Below are 21050 nucleotides of genomic sequence, written 5' to 3' on the forward strand. Positions count from 1 at the left end.
GATAGCTCCATGCCTGTCATGTTTTGGGGAACACAGAAGTGGACACAGTACTTCAGGTGGGGTGTCCCCAAAGAGAAGCAGAGCAGGAGAATCACCTCCCTTGACCTGCTGGCCACACTGATGGTGATGCAGCTCAGGATGAGATTGGATTTCTGGGCTGCAAGTGCAAATTGCTGGCTCTTATCCATCTTTTCATCTGGCAGTATCCCCAAGTCCTCCTCTGCAGGGATGATGCTTTCAATGCCCTTCATCTCCAATCTGCAGCAATCTGTATCTCCAGTAGTTGCTTTATTATATGTGCTATATATTATAGCACTATATTGCTGCTGGTTTTTGCCCCATTCTGGGTCCAGGATCATGCACATGGCCCTTTGAACTTCACAAGGTCCTTGTGGGACCACTTCTCAAGCCTGTCAAGGTCCTTCTGCGTGGCACCCCGTCCCTCAAGCATGTCAACCACAGCACCCAGCTTGGTGCCACCTGCAGATTTGCTGAGGGTGCACTCAGTCTCACTGTCTTTGTCATTAATAAATATTTTTTAACAGTTCTGATCCTAGTACTGACCCCTGAAAGACATTGCTCATTACTGATCTGCATCTGGACATTGAGACATTGACTGCAGTTCTCTGGATGTGGCCATCCAGCCAATTCCTTTTCTGTCAAACCCATACCTCTCCGATTTAGTGACAAGGATGTTGTGTGGGACAATTAGAGAAGTCAAAATAGATCAAATCAGTTTTTCTTCCCTTATCTACCAATGCAGTCACTCCTACATAAAGGATTCTAACTGCTGTAGTAAAACATCTTCCTCAGCTTCAGTAGCAGTACAGTCTTTTGCTATTTTGTTCTGTCTGTAGGAGCAGACCTCTTTGCTTTTACCTAAGGGGCAGAAGGGGATGCCAACTATTTTTTTATTAAGAGCAGAATAACAACGCTGTGTTTCACCATTTATATCTATGAGAAAAAAATTGCTCCTTGGTAATGCAAAGAGAATCTGTACAAGGTTAAATAATTTCTTAGAAAAATATAGGATATAATTGAGGGTTTACATGTGTTTATACACATATGTTAATTTTTACCTCCTTTGTGTTGTTTTTGTTTTGGTTTCTTTTTTGTTTTAGTTTTTTTTAGTTTTACCCTCTTTTCTGTCATGTATTTGTTCTTCCTAGTCCTCTAGATTTATCCTGTATAGTCTTCAGTAGTCATGTACCTCTGTATCCTCTTCTGACACTTTCCAGGGCCATGCTGTTCCAGGCAGTTTTTTTCCAGGAAAGTTCTGCTTTTAATATTTGTTCCCCTTGACAGTGATCTGTGGTCTTCACAGAAAGTTTATTATACACTTTTGTTATTCCTGAGATATCACTGCAAAATGACATGATTAAAACAAGGTTGTAGTGGAGAATAAACACCAATAAGAAGAACTTGCCAAACCCTAAGCTGAGCAATATGTACATTTCTCATTGCCTTTTGTGAAACAACAGATCTGTGAGGTTACCCTCTCATGTTCTTTTTTGCTGCTCTGTCATTTGTCGTGTTGTTTTACTTTGTGACTGATCTATAGCTTAGGTAAGTGAATTTTCCTCAACCATAGAATGCTAGAAGAAAAGATATGGGAGAGTCTAAAATTTCAAGAATTAACTTTCTCTCAGAGCAGGCAACTCTTCTACCTGAAAAGAGGATGATGGATATTGTGAAAGATGATTTACATAGAATGCCAACTCTATCTCTAGCCAATTCTTTCACAGATTTGCATTGATTTTGCTAGAAAAGACACTCCAGTTTGGACTGATTGAATTTGCCAACAGTTCAGCAAACATTTGGATTCACTGATTATTCTGCTATATATAGAAAGTAACTTCACAAAAGTTAGCCTTGACAGGAGCCAAGTCAGAGGCATGCACTGGATAAACAGCCTGGGGTAAACTAATATATATGTTTGCAACAAGAAAGACTGTTCTTGAAGGAAATCAGGTGGTAAACAGCAGGGTGGTTTTATTTGGTTGAAATAATAGGGGGGTGAAACATGAGACATAAAAGATGATTATTTTAGCTTGACAGTCCTGATATGCAAATGCACAAGTTAGGGATGAATAAAACAGCAATCCAATGCACATAATTTTATTTTCCAAATATTTTCTAACCATCCATCATTCCACAAAAAGAAAAGAAAACATGACATGAAAAAATAGAATTGAAAATTACTTGCTTTTTTTTTTTTTTGTGACCTCCATTTATTGAACAACATGCAAGGGTATATTTTTTGTGCTTTACATGTAAATATGCAGTAGAACTTACTTGATTCAGATATCATCATTGCAAACGTGCCAGAAATAAAGATTAAAACTCTATGTTGCCAAAATAGGAGTTCATGAAGAACACCTTAGATATTTAGCTATAAAATTTAACTACCTCCTTGTCTTCTGATCTTGACAGAACATGTTGGATGGTCCACCTATAACTACTTCCATCTGATCTGCTCAATAAGCAAATAAGCTGTGCAAAAATGAAAATACATGACATTCCAACCATGCTTCTCTGCTCAGAAGATGATGCTGAGGACAGGGCTTTTGATTCTAAGTGAGAATGTTTCTCTAAGCCTGTAATTACATGTCTTTCTTATCCTGTGAGCTATATGTTAAAATGTTTACCTTGAATTGGAAGATACATATCATGTATCTAAGAGAATTGTAGGAACAGTAAACTTAAGGAGTGCTTTCATCTTGAGATTGCAATATGGATCTAGAAATCAAGAACTAAATGCAGTCTACCTCTGAACTATGAGTTATGTAGAGCATTCACGGTATTAATTTCTGTCACACACTGGACATAATATTTTACTCCTCATAGTGCTCCTTTTCTTTTTTGTAATTAGGAGAAAAGCAAACTTTGGTCTCTGAGATTTTGACAAGTACAGCTTAGACAAAATTCACAAGCATAGTCACATATCGAAATAAACATCTGAATTGGATATCAACTTAGCTGCATTAGCTAATTTAGCTTTTTTTTCTTTAAAAGCATTCTGCAGAGGCAAGTTAATTTGCCTGCATTATTCCTATGCTTTTGTAAATTGAGCACTCATTTAATGTTTTAAGTAAAACTTGTAAATAATTTTATTATATGGAGATAAGTAAATTCAAATTTTTTTATTCTTTTTTTTTTTTTTTTTTTTTTCTTTTTGCTGCTGTTCTGGACTTTGTCATGTTCCCTGCACAGCAGTAATAGCACAAGATATAATAAGATGTCTTCAGGATGTATGGGAAAGTTTGCTGAAAAACGGATTTAGTGGGAAAGTTTACAGTCTTTATGGTTAATGGGAGGTGTGCTTCTCTTTAAGGACTTATTATGTAAATTCAAAGTCTTCCTTGCCACAAAGAGCAGCGGATCAAAAAATATAAATGAACAAAAAATAATATATTTAGGAGGCTTTCTGCTTCCTGTGTTTACAAATTATTGATCAGCAATTTTGTCCAGTTGGATTTCATGGACCTACCTGCATTGTTATCTTCAGTTTCAGCTACTGATAAATTCTGCACAACTTTAACATTCCCAATCTGGAATCTGAGGTTTTGTCATGAGCCACTGATCGCATGGTGGTGGTGGCATTTTCTCCTTTGAACTCTATGAGGAAATCTATTAACTTCTTAATTTTGGACACATTTTGTTACCAAACTCCTTTTCTAGAACAGTTATCAAAACCAGTTGAAAACGGAGCCAGCAGGATTTGGAACACTGTTATTCAGGCTTATTTAGGTAAAAAAAAAAAAATGTGTGTGTGTGTGTTTGTAACATTTTTATAGTTCTATTGCAAAGTCTTGAGCAAGAGTCTGTAAATGTTTTACTACTTAGGCCTCCTCCAAATGAGTGAAATTCTATGAAGCAACACATTTTCTCCAATCGTGTAAGAAAAAAAAGTTTTGTGAAGATCTTTCAGGTTTTGCAGTAGCTCTTTATGTCTAGCCAAGAGCAATTAAAAGTAATTAAAGTTGCACTATCAGTTTAACAACCCAAGGGGAAGACACATAGTAAATATTTATAGGTAAACTCATAAAATCATTAAAGCTATATTATTTAATTGCTTCTTTTATTGACTTTCTTATTTTTAGAAAACAATTAAACACTTCAGGCCAGAGAAGAAGACATAGTAAGGGCCAACACAGTGGTCAGAATAAAAACACTTGGGTACATTATGAAAGCATACTGCATTCTTTATTTTCCATAGTTAAATTATGTAGATGTTTGCTGCAAAGATGTACTCAACATTATACCTCAAATTTTTAATGTTATCTAATAATTTCCACTTGTATTAATTTCTGCTTAATTTTCCATTTTTCACTACTTGGACTCATTTTTCCTGGGGAACTGTATCTATCATTCCAGATATGGAAGGAAGGGAGGAAAAAAACCCTTCAGGTAGTCTACCTGAAGTTCCGTAATGAAGCTGATTGAACACATAAACTGAACGAGTAGTTCTACCTCTACTAAGAGAAGAAACAGAAAAATGGCATTTTCAGCATATGACATTTATTTCTTCTGAATTACATGTCTCTTCCTGATAAAGGAATTTAAAAGTTTAAAAGTTATAGTTTTCCTGGGTACCAATTACAAAAAACATCATCAAAAAACGACTGCTTGTCTGAATTCTGGTATTCAGAATGGAATAATCGTGGAGTCCTGAAGAGAGTTCCACTGCTGCCAATCCATAAAAGCAGTGTGCTGTTTTCCTAGTTCATTTCAGTTACTTTTCCTACTAGAGTGCTACATATTTTCTGCAGAACAATATTCTGACTATTTCATAGGAGCTGTGACACACTTTTGACTTACTTCTAGTGTTTTGATGCCTTTCTTCAAGTGGATTGTTGTTTCATTCACAGAGTAGGTTTTGTCTCTATGCAAGTACCCATCCATTGCTCCTTCTCACTGTGAAGTACAACATATATAGCAGGAAGATACTTTAAAGGAACTTTTTTACCATGCACGATGGGCAGTTGTTGACTTCTGAAGGATTTCCATTCCTGCTTCTCTCCCTGGTAAAACAGGTTGTGTCAGACACCACCAAATTGTTCTTTGCAAATCAATAGGCACTGCACAGGGATACAAGAGGCTAGCCATGTGAGCTGGTCCAGCATTAAGTGAAATAACAATGACATATGCAAATGTCAATCTTCAACTTGCCATTAGTTGAACCGTCAGAGGTGTGACAGTGGATCATGATGAGAACACTGCAAGGCTCATCACCATCTTGTTGTTCCTCTTTACAGCAGTTTTTGACTTTTTCTTTATTCCTGCTTGTCCTCACAGCCTTGAATTAGCAACAGGACACGTTACTCTTCATGCTGTCAGGGGCAGAAGTTGGCAGGCATCTCCTTCTCTTTCCACTATAGGTGTACTCTGATGTATGAAGAGAGTAGTAGAATGCATTTGATGCTGGAAAATTATTTCTCCCTCACTCTTCCTTACTCCTCAGTGTCTGAACCAGCACTGCTCACTTGGCAGAATCCATTCCAGTCACCGATTATGGATAAATTTTAGGCAGCTTCATCCTATATTGCAGATTTTATTATTTCCCACCATTTCTTTCCAGTCCATTTTGGCCAAATAGATACAACAAGCATTGCAGTTCCATTTCTGAAGAAGTCATGCAGAGGCTGGCTGGACCACAGTTCTGTGGTGGTGAACTTCTTTGTGGACCTAAGGTGTAGGTGTAGATACATGAATCTCATCATCAGGTTATTTCTTTGCATACAGATGTCTTATAGCACAGAAGAAGATGAACCTAAAACTGTCACTCTTTTCTCTGAAAGGTTTATTTCATAAATATAGAATTGCATGACTTTGTTTTGTTGTAGATTTAAAACCAATGAGGGGTGAAAGCATGGGGGTTTGAAAAGGATCTGGGTTTCTATTTTCCTTCTGTTTCTTGGTCCTAGTTCTGCTATAAGACCAAATAAAAAATAAAAAAACCCAAAACCAACATGAGGCTGGCAGCTGTTTCAGCCAAGCAATTTGGCATTTTATTACCTGAATCTTATGGTATTCCTGTGCAGTTCCTTGCAACTGGGTATTCAAAATTATCAAAGTTCATCATAATCAGTTTAAGATGAGTTTGTGAAGGAGAAATCTGCTGAAGATGACCAAGTAGAAAGAAACTGTGGTTCAGGAAGTTCTTGACATGTAAATGGGGGAATTGCTGGTAGAAGTATCACATTTGGACAGCTTTTTTAGCCCTTGTTGGAGATGAGGGTAGATAAACTTTTGTTCATACCCAGCACACCACCTTTAGGTTCCTATTGAGGTTAACTCAGCTTTTCCAGTACTTCAACACTTTTCCTGGCTCATGAATTTTGTAATGTAATCCAAACCTTTCAGCCCATCTTTCAAATTCTCAACAGCATTCTTTTTTAATGTATATCACTGGACAAAACCTTGAATTTACACTAAGGACTCCATTACTGTAATTTACATTTTCAGTAAAAACCTGTAAAAACAGCTTACAACATCGCACAGCACTCAGAACATTAAGATCTTATTTATAAGAAATAATTTTATAGGTAGGTTAATAAGGAAAAAAATCTTTATACAGCACTGGTGAAGAAATGAGAAATGGTAGGGACATTTTTTTGTTTGATAAATTGAATGTGTGTAATTTCACCTGGTGAAATACCAAGCTGACTATGATAAGTTTTCAAACTATAAAAAAATGCAATGGGAGCTGCATAAGATACACTTATCACTATTGAGTCACCAACTCTGCGGTAGTTTCTTAAACTTCTATTTAAGGAAAAGAGGAGATATTTCAAGGAAAAGTTTGAACAGTCAGTGTGGTGATATATGCATGTGTACAAACATATGTATGTATGTATATAATGGTTAGATGGACTGACTATTGCTTAAATAAAACCCTTCATTCTTCTTAGTAAAATAAACAAAGTTGTGGGGAAAAGAAACAAAAAACAAAAAACAAAAAACAAACAACAAAAAAAAACCAAACAAAAAAAAAAAAGGTGGTTTGAATATCTAATGCCAAACAGAGCTTCCTGACAATGTTTCCCTACACCACACTGATGCTGCATTGGCTGCTCCACAGCAGTCTTTTATCTGCTCAGGTTTACTCAAGTAAGTCAAGTAAGTAGTCTAAAGGTGACTTCTTGCTCTTAGATTTAGGGTAAAATCCTTGTCAATGAGGGTTCATCTGCCTAGAAATATCCTTTGAGTTTCTTTGCGACAGGGGTGTTAGTTTTCTTTCCATATGAAGGAAATCACAGATAACAACACTGTCTGGGTTTGGTTAATTTCAAGGTTATTTATCAGCATCCTTCTCCTTTACACAGGGTTGCTTTTGCAGACTTAAAAGACTGTTACTGATGTTTTGATATGTTTGTTCCAGTAAGGGAGCTGCTGCTTGATTAAATACAGCAAATTGCCTGGTCAAAATAGGTGAAGAGAATTCAAACAGCTGAAACTAAATGCTAGCAAAGTTTCAACTCTGTTTTTAACCCATTAAAATTCTGATAATAAAAAAATTATTACTGACAAAGATAATAGCAGAATTTTACACTGTACAAATATTCAGCATCTGGCAAGAAAAGCAGGTTATCTTCAGATCATCTTTATTGTCATGATGTAACCCAAATTGATGTATTTCTACTGAGTAGATTTAATTACATAAACTTCTGCCCAAATTACTCAAAGTACACACCATAGAGATCTTGCTAGCTGCAGTGAGCTTGACTATGGTTTTACCTGTGGTAGTTTTATTCTGGTGAGATGGCACAGAATTTATCAGATTTCCCCCTTACACACACTGGAAGATAATAGTGTAAGATCATTGTACATCACAAGTTACCTAGAGATCATATTGCTCCATTTCTTTCAGCTTTAGCTGTTTCAGTGATCTATGGTTTCAGCAATCTAGAGGTTTTAGGTTATGATTAATATTGTGGTATTTTACCCTAAGTGATGTTTATGCACTAAAAGCCTAAATCATGGTGTTAGTTTTTGGCATGTTCTGCTGCCTACAGCTTGTCCTTCCATACATTAATATCTGTGCTGAAAAAACTTAATGAGTTTTTTTGACTGGATTACTGGATTTGTCTTTAGAATAACCTTTACCAAAAAAAAAGCAATTTTTAAATGTATCTATTCGTAATTTTTATTTTCATTTAATTTCATTATTATAACCAAAAAACTTCAAAATTTTCATCTCTTTGGTACTTTCTTTTTTTCAATGATCATTTTTAAATACCCATGTAAAAAATGTTTGGAACAATGCAGGAGAAAGATAAATAGTGTTCTCCTTCTTCATACCACCTGGGGCTTTAGAGGGTTTTGCATTTTTAATTATTGCAAAAGCATTGTGAAGTTGGCCACGTATATAAGCAGCTGTTATAGAAAAGTTTGTTTCTACATCTGTCAAGGCCACAAATTTTTCCATTTTGCCCAAGGGACTTTTAGATGGGACCTTTGTGTGCAAGGGACACTAGAGTCTGCTGAGTGCAGCGTGAGAAATACTTTGCATTTCCATTCTACTCATCTAACAAAACTGAGTTCTTCCCAGATGAATAGCAGAGGCACAAAGCCTTTATCTTCTTCCCCTGATGCTGCTCTAAAAAAAATACACATGTATTATTAGTGTTATGTTACAGGTCAGGGATTGAGAAGCCTCAGACTTTTAATAAATTTTGACCTGACCATGGGAGAAGTGATTCAGGTGCTCAATGGGCATCACTTATCTTCTGAGACACCACAAGTTGTTGAGTTTGACCTCCAGCTTACCCTTCATAAGGGATGGGTCTTCCACAGGTCCTGTGTTGTAGGTACACTTGCTATAACACTGATTTTGTACAGGTCCTTTAGATCTACTGTGACCTGAAATACATTGATTTATTGCCATTCTAAGGCACCAGTTCCCAGCTAAGATGCCTCCTCAAGTCCTGCCTCAGGTTCACAGTATCCTTTTACCCACTCAGATTAAGCTGGAAATGCTTGCATTTCTGCATGTTTCTGCATGCACAGAAACAGCACTATTTATAAATGGCCAAACAAGAGGATTTATATCATGCCCTCAGGCACAAGTGGCAGAAAAGGAGTACCTTAGCAATGATTGGAGGTGAGCTTTTAAACAGCTTTGCTTTAGGAATATGATTTTACTGATGGTGTAATGCTAATTTTCACATGGAACACCATACCTCAGTATAGTTCACTAAGGAACTATATGTCCTTGGTCTATATTACAGGACACTATCAAACAACAGATGCAGAACAGCCCAGGCTAGGGTTTGCACCCTGGTTTTGACTGAGAACTGCTGGGCTTTGTTAAGGGAAACTCTAGGAGCATGGTACTTGCTGATGTTGTGCTTTGCTTCGAGTCATTCTATAGAAAATTATATATATGGCTATAGAAAACATACACATGAACTTCTGCCAGAGCAAGTTACAACCCTGAAGCAACTGCAGCATGCCTTGCCAGGAGGTCTCCTTGATTTTGCCTCTTGCCCACATTCAGAAGATGCTTAATATTTGTACAGGATTAAACAAAATGCCTGAAGTGCAACCAAATTGTTGCTTCCAGATGGGTGCCTGTCAAAATGATGCCAGGTCCCCACTCTTTGCTGGTGCCCTGTGACTGATGTGGAGAGGAGCAATGCCTCTCCAAACACCTCTGACCCTGCAGACCTGGGCACATATGGTCTTTGAAGCCCACCAGTAGTACAATCAACACAGGGGAGCAGGGTGATGAATGTCAGCAGGAGGGTGTGGGATTCAAGCTGAATTCTGCCTTTTTTTTTTTTTTTTCCCCCACTAAGACATCTTCCTGCCAGCATTCCTAATATCTTTTAAGCTGTAAATACCACTGGGAATATAAAATGCAGCTGTATGTGTGTGCGTGCTTAATGACAGCCTCTGTATGAAATTTTGAAGTTGAAGAAAGGGGACTGGTGCAAAGTGTGTCTTTGGGGGGCTCCTGGACTGATGTGAAGTTGTGACTGAAAGTTTTATAGGATGAAATTCCTTCTCATGTTGTGCGTGCAGTGAGAGTGGCAACAAACCAGAGAACAAGCTATTTGTGTCATTTCTATGTGTGTCCATACAGTCACAGCCACAGCAGTTTATTTGTACTGAGAATGCTTTTGTTCCTTTCCCCTCAATTCTCAAAAAAAATCTATTTCCTTCAAAAATTTCCAGGGCTTGCCATGCTTCCCCCAAGGTCAGCGTGTTTACTGACATGGAGCATCCTCTTCCCATCTGTAAAGCACCCATGCTGAGCTGGGGCTGTGCCCCTACATTCCCCAAAAAACCTTTTAGTTGTCCATGCCCTTTGGCTGGTCTTCAGGCCCAAGTTTTGGGGGCGAGGGGAGTAGATTCTGAAAGCCCTGGGACCCCCGTCTGGATGGGCAGAAGAACTCTGAGGTTGGCCAAGAACAGTGAACCTGGGTCCTGCACCCGTAATGCCTAAAAAGTGCTTTCCCCAAGGCATGCTGACTAAAAAAAAATGCTGTTTGTGGATTTCAGAGATCCCTCTGGTCTTGTATCTCTTCGCCCTGATTTCTGTCACCTGGCTGTGGGGAGGACTGCACATGGCTTACAGGCACCTTTGGATGTTGGTTTTCTTCATCATCTTCAACAGCCTGCAGGTAAGAGCTTGGTTGGTGCCTTTCCCTTCTCTCCCCTTGCAGGGATGGGGGTCACCTCCACTGCTCAGAAGATGTTTGGAATCTCAGCCTCACCAACATCCAGGGAAAGACACTGTGACATGATGGAAGGGTTAATTAGGTATTCTGTTGATTACTGAAATTAACATATAGAACGGCTATTAAAGCGAGGGATGAATTGCTTGGAATTAATTTCATAGCTAATGCACTGGGAAAGGAAACTAGTTGTTTCTCTATGTAATATCTTATTGATGTAATTATACAAGCAACGCTGAGATATATTCAGCCTTTGCAAAGCTATTTTGATTTTCTGTATCTGTTCTCTCTCATTAAAAAAAGAGAGAAACCAAAAAAACAACAACAAAAAAACCCTAAACCAAAAGAAAAAGAACAAACTAAAACAGATGAAAAAAACCAAACAAAAACCAAAAGAAAAAACAAGCAAACCAAAAACCCAAACCAAACCCACAAAGTTTTAAAAGTACATAACCATGAAATTGAATTTTTTTTCCATTATAAGGAGTAAGCCTTGAGGCTTAACTTTTCTTATACAGCATACATATTCTTAAGCAAAGATGTTTTTGTTACATCAAATATACCTAAATACATGTATACATTTATATACATAAATATATATAAATCAAATATACAGTCAATATTGATTATTAGTTTTAAGAAATGCAGAAATCCCTTTTCACTATGTTACATGTGTACGTGCTTGCAGTGGACTCAGTGCAATAGTGCACACTGCAGAATTTTTTGCAGGATAGAGAACAGGGTATCAGGAATGGGGAAATGTCTCATTGTTAAAGTGATGAGGAATTTAAAAAATATACATTCAAAACTATTGTGTGCAAATTCCTCTGTGATTTTTATAATGGAAAAATCTGTGACACTGTATTATTTTCTAATATTAAAGATATTTGTTACTCATAAAATAAGAATTTATTTAAAATGTGCATTTTCACAAAACAAGTTCATCTTATGTTTTAATTTAGAGGGTGCAAGTTTCTTAAAGCAGCAATGTAAATATTTTCAAAATGTATATCTCAGACATAAATTCTTTTTTTTTAAACTGAGGGAAGAAATGTAGCTTATTCTCCTTAGAATAATAATAATTATTATTCCTTAGATGATGATGATGATTATTAGTATTATTATTATTAGAATTAGAATTAAAATTAGAATTATTATTATTCTTTAAAATAATTATTATTCAGCATTTTTTATTTTTATTTATTTTTATTACTATATTATATTTATATTTATATTATTATATGTTATTATATCATTATATATTGTATATATTATAGATTATATTATTATATATTTATATTTATATTCTTATTATTGTTTATATAATTTATTTATTATTATATTTTATTGTTTTGTTAATTTTTATTATTTTAGAATTATTATTATTATTATTCCTTAGAATAATTATTATTCAGCATATATTTTGATTTAACTATGCCATATATATTGGCTCAGATTATTTTTTTTTGATGCTTTTAGTTGGTTTTGGATTTGTTTTGGGTTGGGTTTTTTTTTTCCTATTATGTAGATTTGCTCTTGTAATTGTCTACAGCATAGAAAATTGCTCTTTTTTCCTGCAGTGAGACTGCCACAGCCCCCTTCCTCACGTTCCCTCCCTCTCCTGTCCCTGGGCAAAGTGTTATAGCTGAGGCAAAACCCAATGGAACTTTTAGTACTACAGCTGTAAATACTGCAGCTTTGTGGTGAAAAATAATGCAGTATATAAAGCATAAATGTGTGGTAATGTGTGCGGATGTATATGTAGATATACATGTGTATTTTCATGTATTTATATCCTTCCTTACTGTCATTCTTTAAAGAAATATTACTGGAATCCAATCTGGGTTTGTATCTGTCTGGGATACAACTTTTTGAAAAGGGTAATTAATTATAGTGGAGTTGTTATGGTAAAACAGTGCCAGAGAACTGTAATTCACATTGATACTTGCTTTAAATTAAAATTATATTGTTGCCACTCCATACAATACTTGGAGAGGAGAGATATGAGAACTCTGTGAAATTTATCATTCTTGGCCAGAATGTTGACCCTTCTGTGTAATTGCCAGAAGAGACTTTGTATTAGCCTGCCTTACATAACCCGAAATTTCCTTTTATTCAACTGAAGTTCAAAGCCACAGAATTATTGTTATTTTGATGAGTGTTGCCAGTTTCAAGGCACCAGGTTCATTCGACAGGATCAAGAAGGAAAACAGGATGTTGAAAGTGAGTCATGTAAAATAAGAGACCCACCAAGTATGTGGGGGGATTTATTGCACTGGTCTGGTATGATAGCAGGTGATACAGACAACAGAGATATAAAAGCATGCCTAGAATAACCTTTAAGTCATGACTGCTATTAGAGGCACAACACTGCATGACTTGAGTGTCAGAATTTTGTTTGGATCCAGCTAAAAGTGAGGTGATACCGGAAATGTTTGCTCTGCTCAACCTACGTGAAGTTTTTCAGCTGGTTACGTTTAATGCTTTTTATGTAGTTTTGTTTCCATTCATGCACTCTGAAATCTTTGCACTTCAGGAAGTCAGGTTTTTTTGGTGGTGGTTTCTTGGTAATTTTTATGTTGTTTTTGTTGTTGTTGTTGTTATTAGTAGTAGTAGTAGTAGTAGTAGTTTGGTAGTAGTGTGGTGGTGTTTTTTTCTTTTGTCTTTTCTCGTTTGGGCTTTTTTTTTTTTTTTTTTTTTTTTTTTTTTTTTTTTTTTTTTTTGTGTCTATTCTTTGATTTCTGAGTGGTCTCTTATCAGCATTGCTTGTCCATACAAAAGTTATACACAACAAGACCCACACACTTAGTCCACAACCCTTAATTCCTTCTGTTGTAACTTTCTGAGGATATTAAGTGTATGACATATTTCTACCATAACTTCATGCAACTGGAAGAATACACATTTCTTTATGTATTGCTTTGGTACTGAAGGGCATGGCACAAATAACTTTGAGTTTTACAAGCTATCCCCATCAGTCTGCTCTACCCTGCAGCAGAGTGAGATCATGCACCAAAGATCAAATAACCTCTGTTGGTTGGCAGGTGCATTTCTCATCGTTCAGAAACATGTCCCCAGTTGCACCTCCACCCTCCATTAGACAGCTGGGGAATAGATAGCCAGAAATCTTGTTTGAAATCCTTTGGAGGAGCTAGGAAACAAAAAAAATTAAGAAAACAAACACTACAAGTTTCACCCCTTCACTGTCTGGCTTGCCTGACCTCTGTACCACTGCTGTGCCACCCTGTGCAAGGGGTTTGAAACCTATGGTCCTGCCAGGCTGCACACATTGCCTTAATTCTGTCCTTAATTCTTCCTTTCATTCTCTACCATTATGAGCAAGTGCTTCACCAATAGATAACATCTCTTTTGTATTGGCATAAATTCATTTGGCTTCGTGCCCTAATGATAGTTCAGAATATCTAGAGAATAATTGTGGATGTCAAGAGGGCTTCAGGAGGTACTGCAGCATCTCCACAACAGACAGGTTTCCATTCAAATATTGATCTTCACATCAGAAGGAGAAATCTGTAGTTTTTGTTATCCCTAGCCCAAGAGAATCTTGGGCTCAAATATAAAAAAGAATGTTAAATATAAAAATAAAAACATCAAATATAAAATAAATGTTCTTCTTTTGACAGGAGATGCAAAAAATTTCAAATGTACAAACTCTTCCTGGTTCATAGTTTGAATAAACACATTCAGATTTATTCAGCTCAAATAAAAACTTTTGCCTCCATCTATGAAGAGTTTAAGAGTTTCATACTCCATATTTTTTATCCTTTGGTAGCATTTTTAGGTGTAAAATGACATGAAATGAAAATATCCACTACCTTTTGCTTGTAGAGATCATTGTTTACTTTTTAAAGTCTAAAGTTACCAGGCATTTAAAAGGAAAATATACTTTTCAGTGTTTGGTACTTTGAGAACAGTAAAAAATAATGGAGAAGCTCTTTCACAATACTACAGTTTCTATATTTATTTATTCGTTTCAGTAGGTGATTGTCTTCAGTGCTTTGTACATTTCTACAACAAACCAATTTTTAAAAAAACCCAAACATTTCCTAGAACACCCCTACATTTTCAATAGCTGGTCCACATATATTGCTCTATTTTTAAAAGTTACCATTTATCTAATAAAGAATGAGAAAAGCTGACATGTGATTCAGGTGACCAGGCTTGCAGCATGAAATGAAAAGTGGGGAAGGAACAAGATGAAGAGTCTGAAAATTTCCTTCATCTGTACTTTTCACTAAATATCCAGATGGACCAAATTGCCTTAAAATTGCCAAAAAAAATCAGCATGCAAAAATGCTTGTGTAGAAGAAAATTACAAGTACTGAATACTGAAAAAAGGAAAGTTTTGCTGTCAAAAGGTATATATTTGTAAAGCTTTTGCAGACATTTTCCCACCAGTGAGAGAATATGTCCCTCACTGTGCCACCACTTGTCACTGCAGGACAAGGTTCATCCATGACATGGCTGAAGCATCCTTTGAAGCTTTAATCTCAGTCCAAATATTTGGGTATAGGAAAGGAAAAAAAGACTTAGCAGTGGACAACTCATTTAAATAATAATTTCTAAAGTAACTAACCTTCTTTTATTCCATGATGTTGCCATCTCGTTCCAATGCATTGTGTCTTTATTAGCTGCAGGAATTGGTAGTGACTGTGAAAACCAGGCCATTTTTCTTCAGTAGTAGGTTTCTTTACCCTTTATTGGTGGGCATTTCTGTTATGCAGCATGCCCTGTTTCAGTTGGAAAGCAATTCAGTGTTAATTAAGATATTTTTTTCCCAAAAAAGGAACAAGAATGTGCAGTAGTTTATGTGAAACAGAGACCTGCTTACCTGCTGCTCAGGAGTTAAACACCATGTAAGGAAGCAGGATGTAGACCATTAAAATGTGTTGGGTATCCAAATGATTTCAGCTCAGGAGGTCAGAAGGATGCTGTGTGTTATCCAATTTAGTTGCTGAGCCTTGCTGCATACACTTCCCAGGAAAGGCACTTGGTAGAAAAATCATCTACTAAGGACAAATTGTTTCCAAGCACTTCCTGTGGGAAATGGTTCCCATCAGAGATGAGTTTATACTACAGGCTATAGTAGGGCATGGAGGGGAAAGCTAGCCCTTTCCCTGTAACCTCATGGATAAACATGTGAAATGGTATATGATGGGAACAACAGGTGATTTACAAAGTAAAAAGTAAATTTAGGGAAGCATGAAAAGCTAAGAATCTTTTTTAGGATATTTGGTGTTTTGACTGCCTTAGCAGTAAGCTCCTGATGAACCTATCTAGGCTGCATCTGTGTTGCAGAAACACTCCATGTTCTCATGAGAAACACCTTGGCTCCCTTACAAAACCAGGAGAAACATTTACTTCTTTAATTTATATACCATGCCTCCATGGATTTGTTCTTAAGATATTTGATGGAGTCAGGAATGAAAGAATAAGCTGCTGTGCTTCTCCCTAAAGGTCAGGATTTCACAAGCTGCTTTGCATCCACTGTAATGGTACAAACTATGGTTCTGTTCTTTATGCAATTTGGGGGTGCTTCTGGTTTGTAAATCTTACCTCAGCAGCAGCTTATTTGCTGTTCGTTAGATCCAAAGTTCAATGTCCTGGGTGGATCTCTCCCCTCTGTTTACAGAGGGGTTGGTTTGAGCCTTCAGACCTGTTCTCAGGCTCCTCCTCTACTTTCTACTTGATTTTTTTTTCCTATATTTTCATCAAATTGCTTCAAGCATTTATTTTGTGATGTAGGTTGTATTTACACTGCAAACTGTAAGGTGTTATATCACCAATAACTACCCTTGCTTAACTAAAGTTTTCTTTAACTTGTCCTGAGGCCCACCTTGCCCAAGCCCAAGAAATCAATTAATAAACTCTCTTAATTAAAACCTTGCCCTTATGAAAAACTGAAATGTTGCTCATACACAGTGTGAAAACTTCTTTTTCCAGGAATTTTTAATCAGGAGAAAGTAGATCAAAACTGGAAGGCATCCCGTTATTAACCACAGGATTCAAAAAGATCTCATTTTTGTTGATGAAGATAAGGGTAAAATATCTTTTCCTGTTCTGTGTTTGAGCACACCAGGATGACTCATGACCACATTGTGACCAACACTGTTACATGTAAAATGAATCTTACCAAGAAGCACAATAAAAATCTGGAAGTAAAAGTTCACTGGTGGTTTTGCAAACCAGCCAAAAATTGCTGACTGGCCAAAAATTTTTAAAAGTCAGCTTATTTGTTGTGGATTACAGTAGTACACAACTGAATAGTTCAGGCCCAAATACTTGAAAAGCACATGGTACTTTTCACAAGAAATCTACACCTAGAGAAAACAAGTGAACAGGTCCACACCCAAACCTGGAATTGAATGGAGTAGATGTAGTAGTAGTAGACTTCAGTGATTAAAATAGAAGAGGCAAAGAAGAACAGGAGCAAGGAATAGCTCAAGTAACAATAGAGATAGAATAACAAAATAAAATAGCAAATATAGTGTGTGTGGGGGGGGGAGGGGGAATATAATGAGAAATACCTTGTCTAGGGAGCAAAAGAAAATAAATATAGCATGAAAAATCAATATGCCACGATTTTAGAAGAAAAAAAAAGTCAGAGATAGCATGATGAGAAAGCAAGAAGAGAGTAAAGAGACACAGTTCTGTAAGTGCATTATATTAGTGAAATTTAAAAAATAAACAAAAGTGTATGGTTTATAAAGCTCATGCCAACACCAGTTGCAGATGAAAGATATGGTTTTTCTAGAACATCCTATTTGACTTTGGAAATAGTCAGGGGACATTGAGAAGGCCACATCTATAAATAGATTCACTTCCTGTTTCTTATGGCACCTTCCTAACGTGTCTTCCCTGATGAGTCAGAAATGGACTAGAAAATCCTGCACAGAAGTTCTGATATTTGATGCTACACCAAAAACTCCCCAGCCTCACCTGCTAGATATTCATAATATGATATCATGATATGATAATAATATTCCATTTACTTGTTCAAGTTCTTAAATATTGGACCCAAAATCATTCTATAGCTGAAGAAAAACAGAAAAATGTGTGCAATGTCAGGTAAATAAAGGAAGCCCTGTTATGTCAGAGATGAATATATGGAAGAGAGTGACTTGTGTCTAGATTTCTGTTTATGATGACAAAAGATATACAGAATAATGCATTTGGAGTACAAGAATGAAGTTGTCTTTGACTGACAGGATTTTCAGCCAATCATGTCAAAAACTATAGAGTATGTCAATCAGTTGCCTATTTACCACAGAAAAAAATTAATATAATATATTTTCTAAAGTATAAATATAGTAAATAAACAATTTTCTGGTCTTCAAGCATTTATTAAGTCAATTCATCAATTCTTGAAGAACCTAGACTAAAAACATTATTTTTGAAAAAACTCTCAACACAAGTATATGTTTTTGAGGCAGAAGATGACAAAGAACTCTGAACCATTTCCCTAGGAAGATGTAAATAATACCAAGAGTTCTGTAGTACACACTGAGAAGTAAGAAGTGTACCTATAAAATATAGTGCAAATTAGTGGAAGTACATCCACTAGAAAGGGCTTGGAATCTTCTTCCAGCTCAATTTCTTGTAACTTCTTACAGTGGAGAATAAAATAGAAACCATCTTTATTTGATGTCTGTAAGAAATCACATGCCTGATCACTTCACATTGCTGTCAGTCTCTTTGAATCACCTTAACTCAGCTAAAATGAGTAGATCAGAACAATCACAATGTAGAGTCAGTCTTTGTTTTGAGTGTAGATCCAGACTGTCAAATTCTGTACACTTAAGACCGTGATCTGATAGTCCTAGAATTCAGAGGATGAGTGTCTCTTTTAAATCTTAAAAATAGTGAGTAATGAGTTGCTTTATAATTACTTTTACTTTACTTTTTTTTTCTTTTTTTTTTCTTTTTTTAATTCCTCACTGATTTCACTGGCTAATCTCCACTGCTATATGATTTTAAGACTCAGCTAGACTAAACCGTGATCATGGACTGACCCTCTGAGTAGTCTAAATGACCTTCAGAGGTCCCATCCAGTCAGGTTTCCTGTGATTCAGTGATCTGAGGTATGGGAAACTCTATTTTCACTGAGTTCGTTGTGAGAGCAGCACCAGGCACATGGCCTGGAGGTCATCAGGTTTTAGAAATGAACCATATATCACAGAATGAATGATAAACCCCAAAGGCCTGGACATCATTTTGGGAAAATATTAGCTAACTTTGGGAATTACTTTGGGCTCTTGTGTTTCATCACTGCAGATTGGTGTGCGTGCATAGATATCTTCATGCTGAACATCATTACAATATGAAGGCTGAGCTCAATGCCATTGTGAAATAAATGCATGTAAAGTTTTAATAGCCTCTAAGAAAGGAACATTTCATCCACCCACACATTTCCTGCACAAGAGCTCTCTATATTCTACAAGCCTGATGTTTCACCAGTATGAGAAGGATGTTTTCTCCTTCATAGTAACTACAGATGAGGTCTTTGGAGGCTTGTAAAGCTTGTGTTATTAAGAAGAAAATAATTCTCTTATTTTATACACAGCTTCAGTGGCCTCCAGGCAACTGCTGTAGAAAAACTGAGTGAGTGGCATTATTACTTTTATATCTCATAATTTCATTATTACTCACCGTATTCAGGACATGCAGTTTTAGCAGATAAACTAAGACTCCATTCTGAATTAAAAAAAAAAAGGGATTCATTAAAGACTGACTTCATTACATTGTTTTCTGAACAACTGTAAGCAATGTAGAACTCCTGTTTGTTTGCATTTTATTTTATCCTTGACACATAATACATTTTAAATACATACTACTGCTGGAAATTGTTTAGATTTTTGGAATGTCATCCAGCTGATGGATGTTGAAGGAATAAATGTTATTAAAATATACATAAGACTACAATCATCAGCAGTGTCAGTTAAGTAGGAACTCTAAACTTTAAAAATTTAGATCAGTTGATAAGGTTTATCATCTTGTGAAAATATATTTGATTATGTGCATGTTAGAATTCATATAATATTGAAAACATCAATGAAACCAGCTCTTAGCAGCTTTTTCTTATAGTACTTGAAAATAAAAAATAAGGTTTTCTTATATTAATCTACATGGAGAGAAACTGCAAATGTTTAATTTCCAGTGAGAACAGAATAGTTCCCAAAGTGCAATTGATAATGGTTTTGCTAATCTAGAAAATTATGTATTAGAAAGTGTCCAAACCAGGACAGAGTTGGCTTAAAAGAATCTGTTTAATGGATTCTTTTTAGAAGTGCTTTCTTCTAAAGAAGGGTTCACATATCTGTCTATATATATATATATATATACATATAGTTAGCTTTTTACTCAAAAGCATTTTGGAGCAGAATAATCAAAGAATCCTTGCAGGAAATCTGGGAGACCTCTAGACATCAGCAAAACCTTTTTGAACCACAATACAGGTTCAGCTATACCTTATATGCCAAGTATATTTTGATTTTGTGAAATAGAACCCTGTTATTTAGAAATCAGTTTTACACTTTCAGATCAGATACTTTGAGATAAAATCTTTCCTATGTCTATCCTTGGACTAGGAATACTAGTCCAAGCCATGGTCTGCTCATAGAGACAAAGGAAAACCAGCAAATCTCTTCAGCTCTTGAGGAGCTGTTAGATACAGTGCCACAACAAGACTGGAAGAATAAGAGTAATATTAAAAATATGTTAAAAATAAAAGAGGGAAAAAAATTATTATTGCATATTGATAAACTTTTCATTTTTTCAGTGGCAGAATAATTATAATATAGCTTTTTAATTGCACAAGTTTAGGGGTTATTTGTGATTCATAGAACTGGTATATGCTACACAATAAAATGGGTTCTTTTTTTCAGTCTGTGGAGTGCATTAAAGCAATTATATGAGGTGTGGAAACACTAAGTGTAAAATTATGAACCAAGATTTTAATATGGAAAAAATTTCTGCTATGGCTTGGTAGGCTATATATAACTGAGAAGTACAGAGATGGATGTATTGCTTTATCTCAAGACAAAAGCAAATCACCAGTATGACACAGGCCTGAGAAAAGCAAAAGTGATGCTAATTTTTCACCCAAGAGCAATATTCGTGCCATTGCAAAAGATACTGTTGATGCATTATTTGGGATCCTGTGAACATTTCTGAGCCCATTCATCCAAGAAATGGATTCTGTATCTGACAGAGTATAAAACAAACATTAGTAGTGATCAGGGATTTGAAAATCTTGTTTCAGAAGCCTGGAATAATTCACATCAGCAATCATTTGCTGTCTGTGTGCACACTGGCTTTGATCCAGCAGCTGTATAATCACACCAGTAT

At 36.0% G+C, this 21050-nt stretch overlaps 1 protein-coding gene across 1 annotated transcript in view; it reads left to right on the top strand.

Annotated features, from left to right (window-relative positions):
- ADGRV1 (adhesion G protein-coupled receptor V1) overlaps window positions 1-21050 on the top strand; it is a 285963-nt gene that overhangs the window by 234237 nt on the left and 30676 nt on the right. Inside the window, exon 89 of the mRNA XM_008492118.2 lies at window positions 10510-10631. Coding sequence (XP_008490340.2) covers window positions 10510-10631 — 122 coding nt within the window. The remainder of the gene's footprint in view (window positions 1-10509; window positions 10632-21050) is intronic.

Source organism: Calypte anna, chromosome Z (genome assembly GCF_003957555.1).
Source record: "Calypte anna isolate BGI_N300 chromosome Z, bCalAnn1_v1.p, whole genome shotgun sequence".
NCBI classification, from domain to species: domain Eukaryota; kingdom Metazoa; phylum Chordata; class Aves; order Apodiformes; family Trochilidae; genus Calypte; species Calypte anna.